General features: G+C 31.0%; 4 protein-coding genes across 4 annotated transcripts; all 4 read right to left on the minus strand.

Moving 5' to 3' along the window:
- Positions 1-2,076: 2,076 nt before the first annotated feature.
- On the minus strand, positions 2,077-6,574 carry ARD (acireductone dioxygenase). The gene is given in 7 exon segments (NM_001287916.1): positions 2,077-2,431; positions 2,537-2,607; positions 2,722-2,846; positions 2,925-3,039; positions 3,154-3,248; positions 3,505-3,616; positions 6,546-6,574. Coding segments are annotated over 7 exon segments (603 nt in total). The 5' UTR covers positions 6,564-6,574; the 3' UTR covers positions 2,077-2,364.
- A 1,417-nt stretch (positions 6,575-7,991) lies between these two features.
- LOC102602799 (1,2-dihydroxy-3-keto-5-methylthiopentene dioxygenase 2-like) lies at positions 7,992-9,620 on the minus strand. The gene is made up of 6 exons (XM_015303457.1): positions 9,432-9,620; positions 9,219-9,313; positions 8,878-8,992; positions 8,566-8,690; positions 8,272-8,345; positions 7,992-8,171 (listed from the first exon to the last, which is right to left on the minus strand). The coding sequence occupies exons 1-6, from the start codon at positions 9,589-9,591 to the stop codon at positions 8,108-8,110; spliced, it is 633 nt and encodes a 210-aa protein (XP_015158943.1). The 5' UTR covers positions 9,592-9,620; the 3' UTR covers positions 7,992-8,107.
- A 1,903-nt stretch (positions 9,621-11,523) lies between these two features.
- On the minus strand, positions 11,524-14,592 carry LOC102599891 (1,2-dihydroxy-3-keto-5-methylthiopentene dioxygenase 1). The gene is made up of 4 exons (XM_006363413.2): positions 14,497-14,592; positions 14,188-14,370; positions 12,215-12,454; positions 11,524-11,825 (listed from the first exon to the last, which is right to left on the minus strand). Exons 1-4 carry the CDS (start codon positions 14,506-14,508, stop codon positions 11,697-11,699), a joined length of 564 nt encoding a protein of 187 aa, XP_006363475.1. The 5' UTR covers positions 14,509-14,592; the 3' UTR covers positions 11,524-11,696.
- A 1,982-nt stretch (positions 14,593-16,574) lies between these two features.
- LOC102600225 (EPIDERMAL PATTERNING FACTOR-like protein 4) lies at positions 16,575-17,850 on the minus strand. Its single transcript, XM_006363414.2, has 2 exons — positions 17,545-17,850; positions 16,575-16,998 (listed from the first exon to the last, which is right to left on the minus strand). Exons 1-2 carry the CDS (start codon positions 17,654-17,656, stop codon positions 16,787-16,789), a joined length of 324 nt encoding a protein of 107 aa, XP_006363476.1. The 5' UTR covers positions 17,657-17,850; the 3' UTR covers positions 16,575-16,786.
- Positions 17,851-24,407: the final 6,557 nt, after the last annotated feature.

The following is a 24,407-nucleotide window of genomic DNA, read 5'->3' on the forward strand; positions in this document are numbered from 1 at the left end:
TTCCACCAACCGAGCCCTAAATATTTTTGTTTTCCAAAAACAAAACAAAAAAGTTACTCCCACCCCCCAGGGCTTCCCCCTATCACCAACCTACCCCTATTTTTTTTTTTTGTTTTCCAAAGCAAACAAAAAAAATCTGTTTTTTCAATTAAGTTTGAAAATTAATTGAATTTTTGAAAATTAATATTAGTTTTTTTTACTTTTTAGCACAATTAAGAATTTTAAGTGGAAGTGAAAACTAAGTGATCTATTATGAATCAATATGGATATCCATATTTAACCCATTTTGACCATATTTGTAGAGACTCTTAAAAATAGCTTGAAAGCCCATATTTAACCAATTAAAATATGAGTGATCCAAGTCATTAAATATGATCAAAATGGACTCATTTCATTAATATGGGCTGAAATTGCCACCCCTAGACGTAATGTATCATGACATGTGTGTCTTGTATCAACATATGTAATGTGTTGAGACATCAGACATGTGTCTTGTATATATCAACAAAGGTAATGTATTAAAAAGCAACGTATCGAACGTTGAGTAATGTATCCGAAACCAGAACACAATGTATCGGGAGGTGGGGTAATGTGTCCGAAATCTTCAAATTTTAAGGAATTTTTATAATTTGATCGTTAGAGATAATAATATAAAAAGTCTTTTACATTAATTGTTGGGGGTATAATAGTTAAATTCATAATAAAATTGTCTTTGTGTATTCATACCATAAATATAGGTAGGAGAAACTACATACACTAATGAAGTGTTGTTGCTGGACAGAAGGTAATTGGAATTGGCTCATGAGTTGTGGAAGAGTACTATATATATCAACAGAGGCGGAACCCACGGGCAGATGTACATGGACTCGTTAACTTTGAAAAGGTTTAAAAATACACTTCATCTATCTTTTGATCTAAAAATTCCCTTATATTCATATTTTTGTCTAAAAATATCCTTTCATTCACGTTTTTGGCTCATTTATGCTCTTGAAACTAATAACCCTCTCTTTAGTTATTTACTTTTTAAAAAATGTCAGGTATTGTATCATCTTCAACTTTATCATAATATTAGTTTTTTAGTGCTATCGACAATTTCTTCTAAACTCTAGACTTCTGAACATATATCATTTTCACCAATTCAATAGGTTATTAACATTTATTTTATTACGGTGACCTAGATCATTGATCATGACCTCAAGTTCATCAATGACATTTTCACAACTGGGATCATTCAAATTCTTTGAGATTTCATCGCCAACAAATTTTGAGGTGTCATTTTGGCTACAATACTAGTTTAAGGTTACGAGAGAGAAGTGTTAATTAATTGTTGAGAGGTTTGTGGAAGGTAAATAAGGAAATTAAGGAATGAAGTTTTATTTAATATTGGAACGTGGGTTGTTCTTTTTTAATTTACGATTTTTATTTTATTTTATTTGGATTTATTTTTGTTTTGTAAAAATACTATTCCTATCTGGGTGAACGTCAAACTATAGTTATATAGGAGTTACTTGGTGCTTATATATTTAAGTTTTTATCCTTTTCAAATAGTAGGAAATTTTAGAAAATATGGTAAAATAAATTGTGTATTTAAGTAAAAATTTTGTGGTTATATTAGTGAAAAATTAAACTACTGTTATATAGAGGTAACTTGGATGCTTAAGTTGTATACTTAGATATTTTACCCATTATAAAAATATCTAGCAACACCAAGATCTTTTGCTAGTCTGAAATGCACTTTTGCAATTTTGAGTAGATAAATATATCAGTATTAGTATTTTATATTATAAATTTCTAGGATGTGTTCGATACAGAGGAGAATATTTTTTTAGAAAAATAAATGAGTTTCATATTATTTCTTTTTGTGTTCAGCGTAGGCAAAATAATTATTTGTATATAATCTAACATAGGGGTAGTGGAATGGACTACATGAAGATAAGATGTGTTAGAGGATTGTAATGTTACAATCAATATGGAAGGAACACTACTGTGAAACTTATTTTCCCTACTACGTTAAGAAACTAGTTTTCCTCAAAAAAAAGAAAATAAAATAAAATTGCCCAATTGGACATGGAAAAATTATTTTCCACCATATCAAACACATACAACCAACAAAAAAGAAATTGCAACTAAATTACAAACAGAATTAGGATATATGGGACCACTTGACAAGAACAAAGTACCTAAAATCACATAATAAATTCCACTTGCATATAAACAATCAATCTCCCATAGGGGGGATTTATTTAGTGCCAGAATACAACATTCAACATGCTGAGTAAGGCACACATCAAGAACAGCAAAGCCACCATATGGTAATATTTAGTACAATCTAGTAAGATTTCAAGTTCTTCGCTTATAGCTGATTTAAGCAGCAGCATTGACAGCAAGACCAGCGCCATCTGCGTTGACAAACGTCTCAACATATTCTTGCCTGCATGGGAAAAAGACGTTCATTAGCTTCTACGCTCAGAGATCGTATCTGGTTATCCAACTAAAACAAATGACCAGACAGTATAGCGAGGGTCTAGAGATAAACCTTGCAGGGAGATGATCATGTGGACGATTGTATGGAGTCCAAATTGGGTCACCAACAAAGAGACGCATTGCCTACACAAACCATTACTCTAATCAAATATACCGTGCAAGAAGTGCAATCGAGCACAAGTGCCAAAAACATTACAGCATTTACTACATATTTTCATGTATGCTTTTAGGAAGTACCTTAATGTAGTTGCTTGAATCAAGCGTGAAGCGGTGATATATTCCAGCAGGAAGAACAATCATTCCACCTTTCTTTACCCAGACGCGAATCCAGCTCTCATTCACATCGCGAACATCAAAATAACCTACACCCAGAAGTATTTATTTAGCAACAGTAGTAGGAAGGTGGAATAGCAAAATCCAATCATAAACTGCAATCGTACCACTTCCTGCTACAGCGTAGCGGATCTCCTCATCAGTGTGCAGGTGTTCTTCAAAAAAGTTCTTGATTTTCTCCTCGTAATTCGGTAGTTTCTCAGGGCAAACCTCACAGAAATCCTGAAGCAAATTATGAACCCATAAAACTTCAGTACTCATAAATAATTTTAAAAAAAGGGACCAACTTGTATCCATATACTGATGAAAGGTCTCAGTTTTGTAACTTTAACATACAATGTATGAATATCCACGATCTTCCCGAATTTTCTTCAACTCCTCATCAGTCTCATAATTGTCAGCATCAAGTCTCCAGCTGAGCACTCCAAGTTCTGAAATTTTCACATAGTAATTAAGAAGGGAATACGAAGGCAGGACAAATCTAGCAATCATTTACCTACTGAACCAGAATTTACAAATGTGGAGATCCTTATTCAGAGAATCCCAAAACTTATCGGGAAGTATTAAAGGGAAGACAAACTGCCTTGAAACTAGCGATTTCTTTTTGTGTGGGAGGTGAAGGGGGATTTTCTATTCCTCATAGTCATAGATAATTTTTATATATATGATGCTTAGCCTGATCTTTACCAGCCAGCTTGTCAAGAGACACAAATTCCTTTGGCTCACGGTGATGAGGAAGCCTCTGGTCCTCATCGCTGTCATCCATGTACCATGCCTGTATGACATCCTCTCTTGGATCCTGCAGGAATTGAAAAAACAAAAACAGCATGTGAATAATTCTCCATTTCCTTCTCCAACTCACCAATTTTATGGTAATCTATATTTCTATACTTTGTTTTATGTGTAAGGATTCATTCAAAAACAGCATTATAATCATTCTTCTCTTTGCAAATGTAGGGAGCCAAGTAACTCCAACAAAGTAACCAATCATATACGGTTAACATGTTAAACGAAAAGCCCAAAAGGTATAACCACATGTATTGATAGTAACATCGTAATAGTAAAAGTATACATTTAAGGTTCCCGACCCTAACCCTGAACCAGAAAAAGGAGGCAAGGAAAAATTTGGCGAGCATAAACCCAACTAGTCTTTGTTCTCAATTTAAAATAAGATTGCCTAAGAATGCTTTGATGCATTTTGTTTTTCGTTTTTGGTGCCTATTGTAAAAAAGTATTACAAGTTCTTCATTGGCAAAACTCGAGAGGAGCTAACTCTATTAGAATAAATACAAAACCACAACCAGTTACTTCTACTGAGCAAAGTAATTATCATGTCCTTCAGATTGTGCGTCGGTGTTTTATTCAAGTTCAGACAGTTTTCATATGAGATAGGCTTTCAGGTTCTTCAAGGTTTCTCATCTTGAAAGACGTCTAAAAATTATACTTCTTGTATGCTTTTTGTGACAAATCCGAAAAATCTAAAACATCTAGCGGAGAAAAAATAGCATCAAACAAAAGCCGAAGTAAAATTAACTACCAGAAAGTTCATTTGAAGTTATTAATCATCATAATGTTTCCAGGGCTTGTACTCTGCAAGGCCATCTGATTGTAGTTTGAGTCTCTAGTCGGTATGAGACCTCATATTCATGCCTCAAAGAGAGGGGAAGGTAGTGGCGTTATGGGGCCAATCCTTAGGACCAACCGCAGCCCTTGAAACTCGGGGATAATGGGCCTGTTCCACAACCTTCTCCGCTTAAATACCAGGCTTAGTTCGCATGGCTTAAGGCTCGAACTTGTGACATAAGCCACAACTCCCTCATCAACCTTTGCCACATGAACTAAGCCCTGGGGGATTATTTAGTACTTCCTCCCCAGTTTGAGTTCAATAAATTCACATTCTACTCTATTGTATAGACAGGGAAGATCATCATTTTAAGAAACCATAGCTTCACCCAAGGCAACAGCCAAATGATCAAGTAATAGGGCAATATAAACATCAATAGAACCACGAGAAGCCAATATTAGCCTGCCAACCCTCCTACAACCATAAATTTCCGAACCCCTTTTGTCCAGAACTTGTATCATCTTATTAGTGTCTGTTGCGACAGTTTACTTGGATGGTTCACTTTAAGCAAGGCAGTTTTCACTGCAAAAGTTGTCTATATTCTGTCAAGGGGTTTGCAACAAACGCAATAGAAGTCAATCCAAAAATAGATAATATTTTAAAATTTTATAGTCAATATCCCCATGATGCACTAATGTGATTTCATGGACATTACAGATATTGCAAAAAACCACTATATTTGAAAAAAATAACAAATCAGTTTGGGATTAATTTTCTAATCACCCGCATCTTATTATAAGATCCAGCTCGTTCATAAATTGATCTACTTCCATGTTCTTCTTCATGGAAGTACATCTAATTTTGATTTGTTTATCTATCTCCTTTTACCAGAACTCCTTTGATGATCCATAATGACCTCCATCTAGTACAATAAAATAGCAAATAGAATACTTTTCAACTTTCCTATAGTCAAGATTGTTTATTTTTACAATAAAATAGATAATAGAATAGCTTTCAACTTTCCTATAGTCAACATTGTTTATCTTACAATAAAATATATAAGAAGAGTAGTTCTCAACTTTCCTATAGTCACACTGTTTATTTTTAGCAATTACACAGAACTCCTTGAGTACAGAGGTCGAGAAAAGCTGTTATATGACGGTTTTTGATTCAAAGTTTGTGTAATTAGTTTGGATTTTTGATTCAACGTTGGTGTAATTACTTAATCATATCACTCTTCCTAGAAAGTGGGTGTAGTTTTCAGGTGCTCTTTAGGTGTAATCGTTTGGTTTGTCTATGGTCATTTCACATTTATTACAAAAAAACTAAACTCCTTGAGTCGCGTCAACTCCAGATTTGCTCCATTGAAAACACCTCCTTCCCCAATAGCAACATCGTCTATGTCTATCCATAAGCACAATATATGCCTAGCAAACTATAACCTTTTTGTCCACAGAATAAACAATTGCAAGTCAGACAACTTGAATACCATAAAATAGAAAAACAAAAGCTTTTCCTTGAGCCAAGGGTCTATCAAAACCAACCTCTCTACCTCTAAAGTATGGTAACGTCTGTGTACACTCTATCCTCCCTAAAACTCACTTTATCAGACTACACTAGGTATGTTATCGTAAAATAGAAAAAGGGAACTTAAAAAATCATTAGCTAAGGGTAATTTGGGTATATCAAACATGATACAAAATCCAAATAGAAAACAGAACTGATCAAACCCTTCACAGAATCCAAAAAATCAAAATTAAGCAAAGAAAAAACAGCCCCACTTGCAAAATCCTACCTTTATTATGTGTATGCACAAACAAAAAACGAATATATGCGTATCAAATAAGCAAAAAATTCAAACAGTACACAATCAAACCCCTTTACACCATCCAAAATCAAACTACCCATCAATCATATACTTCTATAACAAATCTAATTTCCCAGTAAAGATCGAAACTTTAATAAACATCATAAAAAACTACACAACACCCAAAAACTTAAAACTATCATAGAAAACGAAAATTCAATTCAAAAGCAGATCAAACTACTTCCCAGGAAAAACAAATAGCATAAAATTCAAGAAAATCAATACCCACAAAGAAAAGATTAATGAAAATTACGAAAATTCAGAATACAAAGATTGTAAATTAGTAAAATTACATACCTTTGCAATGGAACCCATTTTTGTTTTTGCTTATTTTTTTTCTCAATTTCAGAGAGATAAAAAAATGTTATAATGTGAGTTATTTAAGAGAGAGAAAATAATAGAACCCTCCTTAAATCTGGGTCTCACGTTTTTCTTGCGTATAGTTTGTGAAAAGACTAAATTAACCTTTCTGTTTACTCATCGAAATACTGTGATGTGTCCAGATTAAATGAATTCACCAATTTGAGGGTAGATGAAAGTAAGGGTGTTTTCGTCATTTGGTGTATGAAACGGTAGGTAGGAAGGGAATACTGGAAATCTCACAAGTATTTTATCTAATTTTTATATTATTAGTACTAAGATCTTCATTGAATATTTTTATAAATAAAAAATCATAAAAAAAAGAAGCTTAATGAGGCTAATATTTTTAAGTGATTAACTTCTAAACGTAATGAAAATTTAAGAATACACAAAAGAAAACTAAAAATTTGAATTGATAGTGTCTAATAGGAACATGTGTGTTCAGATGGTCAATTGAAATAAGTCGTAGTTCAAATGTGTAATAGGTTCGAGGGTTGTTGATGTATTATTATGTCATTAACAACTTATGAAATGTATTCAGGATCTTGAATAATTTAAGCCTGAAAAATCTTTCATAGTCAATTAGTTTTTTCCTTTTTGGTCCAAGTTCCATAAAATTTTATTGATTTTGAAAAATTGAATTGCAATTGTATAATCCAATTTCAACTGAATGTTTGTCTTTGCAATCTATCAAAATCTCCATTTTTATCACATATGAGATGTTGTTATTCTAATAATATTTATTAAAACAATGAGTTGTAATTCTTCATGATTGTAACTTAATTCAATTTGGCTTTTGATTTCAAATATTCAACATGATAAACTCATTCATTACGTTGCATACGATAACAATCAAGAACATGTCGATCAATCAAACAACACTTGCAATTTTTAGTAAATTTCGTTAAGCGAGCATAAAAATTTGTTCTAACACATTTTTCCTCCAAAATAACGCTTCGATCCATGAGCTTTTAGAGGCAATAAGCCCAAGAGCTAGCTAACATTGGCCCATTATATTATCATATTATATCGCCCATTCATAAATCAAAGTATCACAGTATCACTAAATAAGAAAAAAACAAAACAAAACAAATCAAGTGGATGTATTCTTTCTAGTGCCTTTTTTTAAAAGGAAATAAAAATAAATAATCGTTCATTAAAATAATAATTAAAAAAAATATTTTCTTATATATTGATGTATGGTATACATAAAATATATACTTTTGATGAATAATAGTAGAGGATATATATTTGATTCGATCAGCCAAATTAAAGTAGAGAAAAATAGAAAAGGATTTAATAAGATCGTTTCTAAGTATTAATGCTATACTCATACAACCTACTATGAATGCAAATATCAATGAATATTTCACACTACAGGTAAACAACTTTAATATTTTACCATTATTCACATGTTAGAATTCAAATATTAAGCAAAAACTGAGGTAAATTAAATACGGCCTAAGAATGTTTAAAATTCGTCAACTCTACGAATAACATTATTCATTAATTGCATGATGAGCAGTGTTTTCCCTTAATCCAAAAATTTCAACATATTGCTTCCTGCAAATAAAAATTAATTCTTAGTATTAATTAATGCACAACACCATTTTCAATTATTGCAAAATAAAAAATAAAAAGGTTGTGTGTATTAAAAATAGACCTTGCAGGGAGATTATCTGCATATGGACGATAGTACGCAGTCCAAACAGGGTCACCAGCAAACAGTCGTATTGCCTACAAAAATTAATCAGTAGCGGAATCAGAAATTCATATAAAAACATTCAAGAAAATACTAGAATTGTAATACTAGAGTATAATAAGTAAATCCTCGTGGTCCATCCCTGAATCTCACGCATAGCAAAAGCTTAATGCATTGAACTGTCATATTTTTTTTACTAAAATTGTTACGTTTATAGAATTTAAAAATATACCATAGATAATTAATTGAACCCACCTTAATGTAATTGCTTGAATCTAGTGTAAAGCGATGATAAATTCCAGCAGGCACAACAATCAATCCACCTTTCTTCACCCAAATACGAATCCAAACATCGTTATAATCTCGAACATCAAAATAACCTACAGCAAAAGAGTACATATTTTAATTTAAAAGACCGTAAAACACTCTGTCTAGTAGTATAAATTCATCTTATAAAATATATATATTAATTTCCTCAGCAAGAGTATATGTATTATTATTATATTACATATGGCACATTAATTAATTTGCAAATAATGTCCAATATTCAATGAAATCTAACAGTACCACTTCCTTCAAGACAGTAACGGACTTCCTCGTCAATGTGCAAATGTTCTTCAAAGAATTTTTTTATCATATCCTCATAATTCGATAATTTTTCGGGGCAAACTTCAATACTATCCTGAAAAAAATAATACATGTGAGCGTTTGATCATATTTCATTATGAATTTTTTTTTAAAAAAAAATAATTTTTTCGGAGTTCAACTCTGACTTTTTTTATTTTTTTTTTCATAAATCAACAATATTCGAGTTGATTGAACAAAAAGAAAGCTAATTGGAAAATAGACAAAGTTTAAACTTTAATCCATATATATTACTATATATTATATGTAAAAATTCAATATACCATATAAAGATAACTACGTGTTTCTCGAATTTTATTCAATTCCTCATCATTCTCATATTTAGCAGCATCAAGTCTACAGCTAAGCACTCCAAGTTCTGAAAATATCATGTACGTAGGAAATTTCAAAATGTCATCATTCTTTTTTACTATAATGAAGTAAAAAAAAAATTATTTATCATATGAATTGAAACAGAGAAATTAATGTATATTTACTAGCGAGTTTGTCAAGAGACACAAATTTCTTTGGTTCGCGATAATGAGGAAGCCTTTGATCATCATCACTATCATCCATGTACCATGCTTCTATGACTTCTTCTCTAGGATCCTTAGTATGATATTCTTCTTCTTCATAAACATGACCAATTACACCCATTCCCAAAAAGAAGGCAAGGGAAATAACAATCTGTGTAGAGAGAAATTAAATTGTCATTAGCTAATTCATTTTAAAAATAAAAATGTAAAGTAGTTTCACATCGATAGTTAATGAGATGAGTTGTCTCTTTATATAGCCTAAACAATTAAATTAGATTCAGTATTCATAATATGGTATCAGAGTAAGAATCTTCTCAATTCTCATTATAGATGTTGAATTTTCATATTAAATTGTTCATGCTTCAGATGACCAGTCTTGAATGTGAGGGGATGTAAAGAAGACTCACATCTCTGATGTTAGGCTTTCATATTAAAATTACTCACATCCTAGATGTGAGGGGAATGTGAAGAAGTTTCACATTGAAATTCTCATTTTTGATGTTGCCCCGTATTATTGTACTATATATTGTGACTAAAATGAATATATATATATATCACATCTTACTAAAATTCAATTGCATGAAAGAACATTGGATGTTGACTTTGTTTATCTACATACACTCTAGTATAGTTAAAATAGAAATTATTGAGAAATAACATTATATCTAGCGTCAAGAAACTATACAACACCCATAATAATTCAAGAAAAATTGTACATCCCTACCTAGAACAACAAATGTAATATACATAAGGATTATTTTCTTAAAAATATGTCAATTACATACCTTTGCAATGGAAACCATATTTCTTATTTGTTCAAATCTGATAATAATGGATGGTACTATAAGAATATATATAGTTAAACCATTTTTGAGTCAATGTCCATGGTCTTTTTTTTCTCCACAAGTGGAATGTCCATGTTGTATTTTTTTAATTCCAAAGGCCGGTCACATACTTTATTATTTAAAAAATAACAAAAATTAATGTCACTATTTGTCTAAGTCAAGAGACTTTTTCCTTTTACGAGGTTAGTTGGGTGTGAAATTCAGTTTTTTATTACAACTAGTGTCTTTTTTTTTAAAAATAAATTATATTGCTAACGCGTTCAGTTTCATAATCTAAGGTATAATACATACAAATTTATAAATGGTTATGATTTAAAGTATGATTATGAAACACAATTATAGTGTGCATATTTATAAAACGTAGTTATAATTATTGTATCAGACATACATTACATGTGTTAATGAACGAGTTGTATTCAGACAGGGTATCAATATATATTGTATCATCAGTTGAACACTAAATATAGCTATGTTTCGTAATATTTTAAGACTATAGCTATGTATCATAAGTACAGTCTTTAAATATTTATCACGTCACGGTGGTTTTTCTTTTTATTAAAAACTTCACTATTGGTCGACAAAACTGCTAACCTGGTTGTGATAGCCCATTGGAATGCAACTTTAAGTATTTGTATTAAGTATTTAAACACTATTTAAGTGGAGGTGGGGAATAAAGTACTATTTTAAACAATTCACCAAAGGTCTTTTAAGGTTAGTCATTTTGTAATAATTATTCTGTGCATATATATTATTGACATAATTAGTACGTTGTTCACATGCAATTTGAACTTTGTTATTGCAAAGTATGTATCAACTTGAGTGTTATAAAATATTTGTCATTCAATGTTTATGTCGGAACGTGATATCCGGACCAACTTTTGCATACTTGATCCATGAGACACATGCCAACAGCTATCAGGTAACTCTGTCCACCAAGGCTCAGAACAAAAGAAATGCATGTGACCGGCTGTTGAAAGATAAAGTTAGCAACTAATCTTAAAAGACTTTGATATTCAAATCTTCATTTGCAAATATAGGAACTTCATTTTTCATAGCCATAACTCAAATATATATTTTTTTTTAAAAACATAGTATTTGTTTTCTGTATACAACTTTGTAAGGATACATTTTTGGTCCTAGTGCAATATCAAACCACAGGTCATTGACATAATATCTAAACACAGCATAAATTCACTAACTAGGGACCATAGGCCAAATCCAGATATATCTTCATCAGATTAGATTAATATTGATTATTACATTGTCTCCAGATATATAGAAGATATTCTATACAAACATACAACAATTAATATGCAGCAAAACTTATTCCCAAGTTTTAATAATTTGCCTCACTCTCAGGTTTGCAGAGCTCAAATATGTCTTAGTGTGCTGCAAGAGGCACTCCAACTCTTTCAGTAACACTCTTGATGTACTCCTTCCTTGCTGGATGATCTTCTTGTGGTCGATTGTAAGGCGTCCACACCGGCTCTCCCACAAACAACCTCATCAACTGCACAACAAAATCATCAAAATGTAATATGCATAGTTAACATCATGTAAACAACGATCACATATCATATTTACTGTTAAACTTGTTAAATATATAGTTGCATTACCAATTAGTTTAACTGGGAGAAATTCACTTCTTTGGTTGATTTGAATTAGAGCTTGAACTATTAGTCCATTCCCTAAGGGTTGTTGACAATATGTACAACTATGCGAACAGAGTCAGTGCATTACTAATTTTAGATTATCAATTACTATGTACTAAGTTTGAAATGCAGTATAGATATTTGAGATGTAAGTTTCCGCTACTATTCTATGATCTTTGTTCGAGTCACTGGTAAGTGGAAATATTTTTATTCTATGCTTCATAAAAGAGGAACTCATTCAACACACCTTGACATAGTTATCAGTATCTAGGGTGAACCGGTGGTAAATCCCAGCAGGCAGGACGATCATATCACCGGCCTTCATCCAGATGCGAATCCAGCGATCATCCTTGTCTCTCACATCAAAATATCCACTCCCTTCCAGACAGTAACGTATCTCCTCATCTGCGTGTATGTGCTCCGTGTAGAAATTTTTCAACTTCTGCTCATAGTTATCAACTTTCTCAGGGCATAAATCCAGCAAGTCCTTCAAAGAGAAAACATGTAAGGATTAAGAAAATGATGGTGCAGCTCATTATGAATAGCTGGTTAAAAAAATAGACTTTTGTTATCTCCTGTAATCAGATTAGCAAACCAGAAACAATAAAGATGAAAAGAAAATAACTATCCGAGTCCATAGAATCCATTGTGTGTCCTTAAAGAAATTTAATCCCCTCAAGTATCCGAGGTTGTAGATTAATTACTCCCAAGATAAAACGGATTAACCATTAAAGAAGTAGCGGTACCTCAAACTTCGACAATTTCAACGAACTCAAAAAGACAACAACGAGATCTCTCTCACACACACGATCGATCTTGCTTGTAAAAAATGTATGTAGAGGAAGGGAAAAATTCGATGCAGAAAAATGAGAGAAAGTCTCTTTATTTATAGCCAACAAAGGGTAGTATGAAAAGGTGTTAATTGTGCCTTATCGAAAAGGTCACAACTCCTTGGAAAAGAGACAACCTTTCAGAAAGATCACAACCCTTTAGAAAATGCACAAACTTTTGAATGGTCACAACCCTTTAGAAAAGATATAACATTTCGTAAAGGTTACAACCCTTCATAAAAGTCGCAACCCTTCAGGAGATTCACAACCCTTCACTTCATATTCACACCTTTTAAACCCAACAACTTTTAAATCTTGGAACATAACATACCACACAGATCAGTGCGCGATCTACATTTTAAGTTGTTAGACTAATAGAACCAAGAAACTGAAGTTTCAAGTTTTGATTTTGTGTAGTGTTGTGTGGAGTTAATTGTGAGCTACGAAGAATACAAGATGACCATATATGCTGAACAACACACACTTCTGAGGAGCTGATGTATAGTTTGCACATGTTTAACGTGGTACGATAATGGTAATTCTATATTCACCATCAGTCCTATCTCAGAAATAATGTCTAAAACTTACCAATCAAGAAATCTAAAGTAGAAAATCGACAAATTGCTCCGAGGTAGTCATAAACCCTGTTACAATAGCTTCGAATCATGCCTAATCTAACTACAAACTCATTTTTGTGCTTCTTTGAATTCGGAAGACAGGTTAACACAAACTTGAAAAGAATCAAAATATTAATTCCAAAAGCAATTTGATTCACAGACTTTAGTTGGGAAAAACCTTTAGGTTAATTACTACTCTGTATCATAATTTAACAGGCTCTCCTCAATTGAAGATAAACAAAAAAGGTACACATGACATTCGATCTCATAGAGCTCAATTCCCGTTCCCAACCCATGACCAATTTGAGCTCGAAGCTTCCTTCTTAGTGGCTCCATTTACATGCCTCATTTCAAAGGAACCTCAAAGTGGCTCTTCCATTCTATTAAGTAAATTAAAAGCAACCTTCATATCAAATAATCTACCTCCAAGTAAGTAAAGTTAAAAGTGGTATCATAAATGACATCTCTTCATCTTTAACCAGATGTCTCGAGCAAATTCAAAATTTTGAAATTTATGAGTTCTGAATCATATTGTATGAGCATATTCAAGTTAATTCTCAACAAATATATACAGAATTTCAACCGAAGTTTTTGAGTTCTGCAGAACCCAAAGGGGCTAATCCGAATAGGTAAACCCTAATATTCAGATTAGCCCCTTTATTATGAAAAAGAGAAACCAGAAAAAACACTAAAATATGCAAATTTTCCATTTATGAAGAAAATTAAAGCAACATCAATAAATTGAAAGAAAATGAACAGTACAACAGAATTACCATGTAGCTGTAGCCTCTACTTTCACGAATTTTTTTCAATTCTTCATCGTTCTCGTAATCATTAGGGTTCAATTTCCAGTATAAAACTCCGAGTTCTGCTAATTTCTCCACTGAAACAAACTCCGGTGGGTTCTTCTGGTGCGGTAGCCGCTGATCTTCTGAATTTTCATCCATAAACCATGCCTAAACTTATAAAACAAATCAATTAATCAATAATTTATCAAACAAATTAAGTGTTTTAGTTTAACTGAACACATATTCCAAAACTATAATATAGAAAATTAGAGAAAGTAATTATTGGAAACTCACCTCGATTGCCATTTCTGCTGATAATGCTAATTATTTGGTTACATGGACCTTAATATAAACTTTATATTATAAAGTAAAACTAATTTTGACGGAATGCCACGTGTACACAGAGAATTTAATTTAAATTTATGTGGCGAAAGTTTGTTTGTCTGTTTTTGGTTTAATCAAATATCTACAATTGGATGGAGATTTACATTTTACACCATACATTCATTTTGTGAATCTGAATATTTCACTCTTTCATTTTTAAATTTTAATTAAACGGTTTTGGAATGAATTACCAAACATAGCGCTTAACCCTCAATGTTGATCTTTTTGGTGCAAATTTGAATTTAATCAAGCTACAATATGAATACCGAACACCTGATAGGAAAACAAAAAATTAAATAATGCTGCTGAATTCTCTAGAAATGAACTTGGCATAAACTTACAAAATAGAATATAAGCTCACCAACATAAGATGTGATGCAGTGGTTGAACCGTTTCACTCTTAACTTGAGGTTTCGAATTCGAGTCCTGATTATGAAAAATATCATGTTGAGAGCGCTACCCTCAATTGAATCCTACGCAATTCGAATACAGTCAAAACATCAATACCGAACATCGGATGAAAAAAAAGTTGCACGTGTGAGGTTTCAGTAATTAGGTGGGTAAATAAGAGTTGACAGCGTTACTTTTTATTTCCATTTACAATGTATTGCAGCAGGCTTTTTCCAGCAGAGACACACGGCCCATCTGTAACTCTGACTCCGCATTAAATGAGGGCCTATCTGACTGAGCCCAGCCCAATGGCCCACAAATGACACCAGTAGGCCCATACTCCCTCACTGATTGATTTCAACTCACTAGTTTTACCCATGCATCATTTTGAAATTTGGTAAGCATTTTTTATTGAGTTGGAAAAAAAAGGATACTTGTAGTTAAATATCTATTTTATTTGACAAATTTTTAAATATTTAGGCATGTATTAGAAATACCATTTCTAACCAATATTCACTAGAATTCATATATCACGAAATAGTACTCCCTTCGTCTCAATTGATTTGACGTTGTTTTTACTAGAAACGAAGACTTAGAAGTATAAGAAAACTTAAATGTATGGGTTCACCAGAAGTCCAAAAGCATCAAGTGCTCCTAGATTAAAAAAAAAAAAAAAAAAGAGGGAGCACTAAATGCAAAGTTAATTGTTTATAAATTCAAAAATATATCATTTTCTGTGATTTACTACAAAAAAGAAGGTTTATTCTCGTCCTTTTTTAAATGTAAAAATAGTTTTCCCTTGCCATGTAAAAATAGTTTTAAGCTTACATCTTTTTATAAATAACATTAAGCATACTGTAATCATTTTTAACAAGGAAAAATAGTGTTTAGTTTACCTTCTTATTGCACATATCAATTATTTATTATCACTTCAACACTTATATCAAATACACACTACATTTGCTTGTATCAAAATATTTGTCACATTTCATTTTTTTAATGTTTATTTGACTAATCTTTAAAAATAAAATAAATTATGTTAATGTAACATTTTAAAAATTAAAAAATATTAAAAAATAATACAAAAAAATACTACAAGTTGCAAATATTTTCATATCAATATAGTGAAAAAATATATATGATCAATTGATCAAAATTCATATAGTTTGACATTTGAAAACCAAAACATACGATTATTTTGAAACAAAGGAAAGAAACACCTTTATAAAAAATTAAATATTTATTGTATATATTCAAAATTGAAGAACGTAAATATCAGTTAAACTCAAGCTACACGATATACAGATTTATGTATTATGCCTATTCACAAATTCAACTTTAAACTAATTTTAGTAAAAAAATTATCCCAATTTTTATTGAGATTAAATTACGAAATAACTTATTTTAAAATTAGTTATTCTGAAATAGCAATATCCAACCATAAAATTCAAATAATAATATATAAATAACTAATCACAAAATAATTAATTTTAAAATAATTTATTTCGTGATCAAACGAACCCTCACTCCTCTCTAATCTCAAAAAATAAAATTATGTTTCCAATGTTCTGTGCTTCGCATGAAAAAGAGAAGAATCAGTGGTACAACTACAGAACAAAATACTTCTTTCCACTTTTCCTTTTTATCTTTTCACAGAGCAAAAATTAACTTTACAAATTACAACTAAAAAAAAAAGAGTCTAATTCAGATAATTATAGAATAATTAATTAACTAGTACATAGTAACAATTAAATACAAAAGTAAAAAAAAAAAGAAAAAAGTAATGAACTAACTATTTAAGTGATTTTTTTTAAGGCATGAATAGATTATTTCCACACTTGCACCTCCACGCTTCGGGGTAGTACTCTAAAGTGAAACTAAAACCGGGTTGAACCGAAACCCGAACCGGTTTACACGGCGAACACCATCCACATTTGGATCTGCAGGTGGGTGGTGATGAACCCGGTCCACTCAGTTTTCTTTGAGTCACAACTCGTTCAATTACATCTGACTCACTACCACCTATATTTCACAAAAAAATGCACACATAATTATCTTTGCGTAAATCCAAATTAATCGAACTAACAAATTTCGAACGCTACATAATAGCACATGCGTACTCCTCTAAGAAAAATTACACAATTCAACATAAACATTAAGGTATTTCAAAAAAACACACATAATTAAGGAGACGCAAATCTAAATTAATCGGAAAAGAAAAGTTTTTAAAAAAGAAAAAAATGCACAATTCACAACTAGTCAATTAATACAGAGGACGTAAAGCATTATCCAGAATGATTAAACATAAACATTATACATAATCGTGCATTCATCAACAAAAATATCTTCACACAGTATTAAGCTCCGTTTATCCATAAATTTTGAAGCTAAAATACAAAAACAAAAAGTTGTCAACATGCATCTTATTTGAAAAAGATTTGAAGTATCGTGAATTAAAGTGAAGTTTCTCCATAAACTTTTTAATTTTTGAAATATTCGGAGATAAAATTTCATAACTAAACAAATATTTAACAAAATCTATAATCGAACGCTAGCTGAATAACTTACTGAGTGTTGTAGTGGGATTTATCCGAAAAGCAGAAACAAGTGGAGTAAGCAAAAGGAAAGTTAAAGTGGCTATTTTTGCAAAAGAGAAATTATGGTGTAATACGCCGCCCATCGCACGCCCAAATGAAGGTATATAGTGTGTGTGTGTGTGTGAGTTAGGTAATTAATGTGCAATTAAAGAGAGAAACATGAATTGAAGAAGAAGAATTGAAGAGAATGGCTCTATGGGTTGTTGAAGGTTGGGTGTGGGGATGGATTCTATTATTGTTGATATTCAATGAAAGGGGGGGTGAACGTGTCAGTCCAAGTCAAAGACACAACACCCTAATGAGACTATTTCCATTTATTAAAATGAGAAATATCATGACAGGGAGACAACTTCACTCATGTTTCTTTCTCAACCTTTTTTTACCTTTCTTACCGTTATCTGATGTAATAGATGAGGTTGTTCCTCTCTTAATCAAAGATTTCTAGATAGCGCTTCCTTTCGAATAAAGCTCTACATGATGCGAATTCAGAATAGTTAACTCTAATGCAAATACTGAATATCGAATGAAAAATAAAAGAATATAATTTATTTTTTTACCTTTCTTTTTACTCCTTGTTTATTTTTTATGACTTGTATAACGAAATTTTACCTTTAAAAAAAAAGTTAATATCGAAATAAGTTATATTTATTATTCATTTAAAAGGCTACATAAGGTTAAGAGAAACTGGAACGGAGTGAGTACTTCTTTTTAACTTTAATCTTAAATTTCTAAATTAACAATTATTTTGAAACAAGTTCGTGGAGTTAAAAAAGGCCTAGGAAGTAAAAAAAACATCATATACAAACATGATCGATGCTATAAGTAGAATAAATGGAAAAATGTTTGAAATATATTCGAACTTTGATCGAAGTATTGTTGTAACAATATCAAATTTTGGAAAGGGCCTTTTACCCCCTACACTTATTTAAAAGTGTATTTTAAAGGTATATATGTGCCCACGTGGACATCATAAATATTGCATCATTATAAATAGTAATGTGTCCACGTGGGCACATATATACTTTTAAAATTCACTATTAAATAATGCAGGGGTAAAATGTCATCCATAAAGTTTGGTATCGTAACAGTAATTTCAGCTAAAATTAAAATATTTTTCAGACTCTTTTCCTTAGAATAAATAAATTTCAATGGTAGCAAATATTTAGTGGAGTTATTGTGGAGTATATATTTTGTTTCATTTTATATTTTCAAAAAACACAATAACTAAAAATAGAAAAGTTACTCAAAGTTTCAATGATGTCACCGGAGGTTACAAAATTCAATAATGTACGACATATTTATTCATAGGCCATGTTGATCTACTAGAATGCCTATGTACGTTTGCTTTAGGCTACCAATGATCAATCATGTGCTTTTTAGTAAAGAAAAAAAGAAAAGCCAATTCATTTTTCCTCATTTAGCTAAAAAAAAGAAGAATAAAATATATTGAACTTTTCTTTTTAATTTTAAAATTCTTTGTCTTAATATCCAATTTGACACCGCACTTAAAGAAAAAATCAGATTTCTAACACCTCAAAAATGTAACGAGAATTTTCATTGAAGAAAATCAATATATCTATAGAAATAAACATATGAAGAATTCAACATATACTCCCTCTATTTTGTATTATTTGATTCTGTTGACTTGACACAATTCTTATGAAAAGTTTTTGTTTCTTTTCTTAAACTAATTTTTTAAAAAAATCAAACATATAATTTGAAAATAAAAACATATAATTTGTAGTCAAGAAATATTTTAGACAAAATGTTTAAAAATCTCTATGATTTCTTTTTTAAATTTTGTATTAATTAGGTGAACGATTCCACATTAATGAGAACGTAGAAAGTATTTATTAAATATGTATATATATAGGTGGTCTTTTGATGTACAAGGAAAATAAGATGACAAGGACTAGTTTTGTTTGGATCCATATTTCTGTGAAAAAAAACCTGTTTTAATGGGACCAAAACTCAGATTGATTGATTGTATTGTGGGGTGGGGGTGGGGGGTGGGGGGGTCATGAAGGGACTGTCCTTATTTTGTTCATGCAACCGTAAATTTAGACCTTTGTTTCCCTTTCTTGGAGCAAAACAATTGGAAAAAATGATACGAGGAATGATGGATAGAGTAAAATTAATGGACCATAAGTGTCATATATAAGAAAGTGTAGGGATGACAAAGTAAGAAAGTAAAAGAGAGAAACCACCAACATGAGTTGTGGTGTAGTGATGAGACTGCATTACCTTTAATAAGGGGTTTCAGATTCGAGATTTGAATATGAAGAATAATGTGTTGGAAGCGTCACCCCTAAAAGAGCCCTTTAATGTTCGATCTAAATTTAATCAAGGATTTCAATACGGAAAAAATTCAAAAAAAATTGAAAATAGGAAAGGAAAGCACAACACTCGTGTGGTAGCTAAAGATAAGTAGTGTGTGATGGAAATGGGGTGCCTGTCTTGTACGAGTCCAACATCTGCGTAAGGAAGCAAAGGGTCTTCCCCACTTGGACCACGAGGAACCAATGGGTATGTAGGGACATGTGACTTAGGGTTTAGTGAAACGGGTTAAGTTCTATTCATGGAAAACGTGTGACTATATTATCAAAAAATTTCTATAATACGATATTAAAACATTGGATAAAAAAATAAATTGCATGAAGCGTGGTCGACAATCGATCATCTAGATTTTCAAGGGCCATCGAGATCACCCCAAACACCACACAACCACTACAAGAAAACTATGAATCACATGAGGATTTTCCTGGGAATTAGTATGAAATTTTGTAGGAAAATAAGTTTCCTACGAATTTTCATACAAATCCCCAGGAAAATTCCCATGTAATTCACACTTTTCTTATAGTGAACTTACGATTATCTTATACCAGACTAATAAGAGTTACCTTTTTTGTTAACAATATTCTTGTATTACCGTTCGTACACGCTCGTTATTAGTCATCACCTAATAATTCCTACATTATTGCTCAATTATCCAAGTATATATATGTGTGTGAAGCCTATATATAACTAATTAAAGTTCCCCAATTTTCTTTATAACAATTTAATTAGTGTGCTATGTGAATGTTTATATATGTAAGTATGCACCTCCAAAAACACAAACCCCATAAAAAAACAAAGACATATACATGCAATTTGCTTATACTATTGCCTCGATATTTAGAACTTTGGGACAAGGAATTCACTATCATCTTTAAACATGGGCCATGGGGTTAGGAATAGTGAGATGGTTAATATAAAATATTTGTGCTAGCCTGACAACAATACATATATTCCACGTACCTAACATGATTATATAGAAATACTATACGAGTGTGGAACACATAGAAAGGAATATTTCAAATGTTCAAAATGCATTAATTTATTCACTTACATCTATTGCACAAAGCCAATTCTCTTATTTGGATATAATCTAAACATAATTGTGACAAAAAGTATCCACACGTTAAGTTAAATTTACATTAAAGAATGTCTTTTTTTTAGCAACCTTTCAGTTCCAATTCTCCACGTAACATGATTATGATTAGGGAAACTTACTTAAATATATTATATTAAGAAAATATTTTCTATTTATAGCAATAACATTTTTTTTCACTTGATCACTTTTAATACATTTATAATACAATTTTAATACATATTACAAAGAACAATTTATAAAACACATATAATACAAGTTTTATTAATTGATAATAGATTTATCACATTTTAATACATTAATAATACAATGTGTCAATTTCTTACCAAATTTTAAAACAATTTTAATACATATATATTGCATACATAATTCACTTTTAATACATATTGCAGATTTATCATAATATTGATATATATTGCTATAAATGATAATAAATAAAAAGTATCACTAAAATCGATAACTATTTATTAAAAGGTACCCATTTAAGTAATTTTTTCTTCATGGGTGTCAAATGGGCGGTTGAGTTGAAATTGAAGATATTAAAAAAGGTTGAAATAGAAATTAGGTTGGGTCCTGACCCGCCTAAGTTTACTTTGGGCTCAAATGGGATTAAAGATGGGATGGGTCTTGACACTACATCAAAAATGATTTTTAGCGGCAATTATCACTCTTTGTATATGCCCCTAAAACCTTTAGCGACATTGGTTCTAATGACACTTAACTAATGCCAGTAAGACTTTAGCACTCTTTATTAATGTCAATATTTACTGCCGCTAAAAGTTGTTTTTGTTGTAGTGTGACCCATCCAATTTGACCCGCTTAATCTCAATAATTTTAACACTATTATTATTTTAAGTTTTATAACCACAATTTGAATTTCAACTCAAGAAAACTAAAAAAAGAAGAAGTTACAAATAGATAGATAAATCCTAAAAGAATAAAATAGATAGTAAATCAAACCTTTAATATAGGAATATACATTATATCAATGCAAATAAAGAGTCTTACCAGTTGAAATTGGAGATTAAATGGGCTCAATTGAGGATTCTCTTAAAATGGGTTAAAACTTGAATGAATTGAGAATGAACCCAATTCAAACCATCTTGAACCCAACCCTTAAAATTATGGGCGGGTTACTTATAGTTGAGCTCATTTTTGACACTCCTACTTAAGATCATAAGATTAAAAGACATTTTGATACATTTGACATATTTTTAAGTAATCCTATTTTTAATTTAAGATCACAAAATTCAAAAATTCTCTTTTATTTCTTTAATTTCGTGCGAAATTAAAACATGACAAATAAATTGAAATGAAGAAAGTATAATTATAGACGGAAACTCCACGAGTCTTTTCAAGGAGTGAGGAGAAGGGCTTTTTGAGAATCGATCTACGTTCAACATAGAGTGAATAATAGTCATAATGTTTCACCTAATGTGTTTTGATGTCCATTCATTTTTAAATCTCAAGGTCAAAATCTACTTACAATCTGGCATACCAAAGTCAAATATGGTGAGTTGGACCACAACAACGTAACTTTATGAGCAGCAAAATTTGAAATATTACAACTTGTTTTTCAGGTTGATAAACAAAAGCAATAAGACAAGAGGGATGCATTTTTTTTCCTGGTCAAGTTTTAATCGAATAAGAGAAAGGCAAAATGACTGGTATGAGATGATGCAAGGAATGACCACATCAAAGTTTATTAGGTTTGACCGTAGTATGATTTGGTGTAAATATCAAATACGATTGACGCCATTAAAAGATCATTATTTTTTCACTAAAAAATGTTTAATGGCTATTTACATATATTTATATATATATTGATTAAATCGGTTACCATCCATATTCTTTCGGTGAGCGACGAGAGGGAGTTCCTGGACTGTAAGCACCCCTCACTTTTAACCTGTAGGTTGTAATAAGTTCGAGTCATCAAAGGAACAAAAAGGGTGTGGAGCTCACTAGGGAGGGTTGTAAAAAAAAATTCTCAATGAGCTAATTCGATAGAAACTGATTCGTGATAAAAAAAAACTTGTGTAGCTAGTAGTGTAAGTTTTTATCTTTTACCCACTCCTAAAAAACTATTTAATAGTCTTGATTTATAAAAGTATGTGTCTAAACTACTCTTAATTTCTCCTTTAACATGTAACTCATCAATATAATATGTTAATATGGAACTATTAGTGATGTTACCAATGTAACAAAAAGTAGAAGGGGTACAATTAGTCTCAAGATTCGTGTTTCCCCTTCTGACTAAACAAAAATAGATGGGACTTTTGTGTGTTTTGAATGATTTCCTCTCAGACTGCCCATTCCTATTTCACATTCAAACCACAACCCTCTTCTGAAATAAATGGAGTTGCATGCATTATTGTGTAAATTATAGCAAGAAAAAAAAACAGGAAAATAATTTGAAGTGATAGTTATTGGACATTAATTGTTGGCATTGCCAGTGACTGATCATTCATGGAGCTATATCTTTGCCTTTTGCTTTTGTCTATTTCCTCAGTTTCGATTTATGTGGCATCATTTGAATCGATACGGTCTTTAATTCTGTTGTTATAAACATTTAATAATATTTGTAACGGTTAATGAAATTTGATAGATTTTCCCTCGAAAACAAGAAGTCTCTGATTCAAGAGGGATATCATCAACCACTTTGACAGGTGATGTTTATCCATTATGGTTAGAAGATTTTTAAAATTTATAATTTGAAAAATTCGTTATAACATTTGTTTGACTATAAAAAGACTTACATTAATTATTAAAATAAAAATTTTAAGTTAAATATTTTTAAAGTTTAAAAATTATCGTTTTCTTGGAAATAAAAAGAAAATAGTATTACACTAACTTAAAAGGAGGGAGTATTTACCAGTATGTGACTCTGTGTTCCCGAATCCCAAGCTTGTAAAGTTGTAAACCATGTTATAACAAAGATCTTTCTAATATTCCACAATCTTTTACTTTAAATATTTTACCTTTGTATATTTGGTCAAAAGTAAAAATGAAAGGTTTAAAATCATGAAAAGTGGAAGAAAGTTAGACAAGATTGATGTGTTTTTTTTCTCTTTATAAATAGTTCTTGGACCGAATGCAAAAGCTTTTTTTTTTAGGTGTTTCATGTATTTTTTTGAGAAAATTACTTACGGTAAATATGTGATATGTATTTACAACATACTATTATAGTTTCAAAGAATTATAATTTCTAGCTATAGTTAGGATTTTGGGTGTATTTGGTATGGAAAATGTTTTCTAATTTTAGATTTCAAATATTTTTTTATCCTACCCCCAAACCATCCCCCCTCCCCCTCAAACAAAAATAAATAAAAATTATTTCTGAAAAATGTTTTAAAGTTTAAGATTTTTCAAAATTATTTCAATTCCCCCCCCCCCCACTCCTCCCT

This window comes from Solanum tuberosum, unplaced genomic scaffold (genome assembly GCF_000226075.1).
Source record: "Solanum tuberosum cultivar DM 1-3 516 R44 unplaced genomic scaffold, SolTub_3.0 scf00439, whole genome shotgun sequence".
In the NCBI taxonomy this organism is placed as follows: Eukaryota; Viridiplantae; Streptophyta; class Magnoliopsida; order Solanales; family Solanaceae; genus Solanum; species Solanum tuberosum.

Bases quoted from the DNA above. Each gene is read 5' to 3' on its own strand.
- LOC102602799 (XM_015303457.1), bottom strand. From the start codon at position 9,591: ATGGGTGTAATTGGTCATGTTTATGAAGAAGAAGAATATCATACTAAG. The intron at 9,314-9,431 runs GTAAATATACAT...TGATATTTTCAG, and splicing joins GTCTCTTGACAAACTCGCTA to AACTTGGAGTGCTTAGCTGT. The intron at 8,691-8,877 runs GTACTGTTAGAT...CTTTTGCTGTAG, and splicing joins TTACTGTCTTGAAGGAAGTG to GTTATTTTGATGTTCGAGAT.
- LOC102599891 (XM_006363413.2), bottom strand. The intron at 12,455-14,187 runs GTAATTCTGTTG...TTCTCTTTGAAG, and splicing joins GTAGAGGCTACAGCTACATG to GACTTGCTGGATTTATGCCC. The intron at 11,826-12,214 runs GTGTGTTGAATG...TTTGTTGTGCAG, and splicing joins ATACTGATAACTATGTCAAG to TTGATGAGGTTGTTTGTGGG.
- LOC102600225 (XM_006363414.2), bottom strand. From the start codon at position 17,656: ATGGGCGGCGTATTACACCATAATTTCTCTTTTGCAAAAATAGCCACT. The intron at 16,999-17,544 runs GTAAGTTATTCA...TGTGAAATATAG, and splicing joins AAATCCCACTACAACACTCA to GTGGTAGTGAGTCAGATGTA.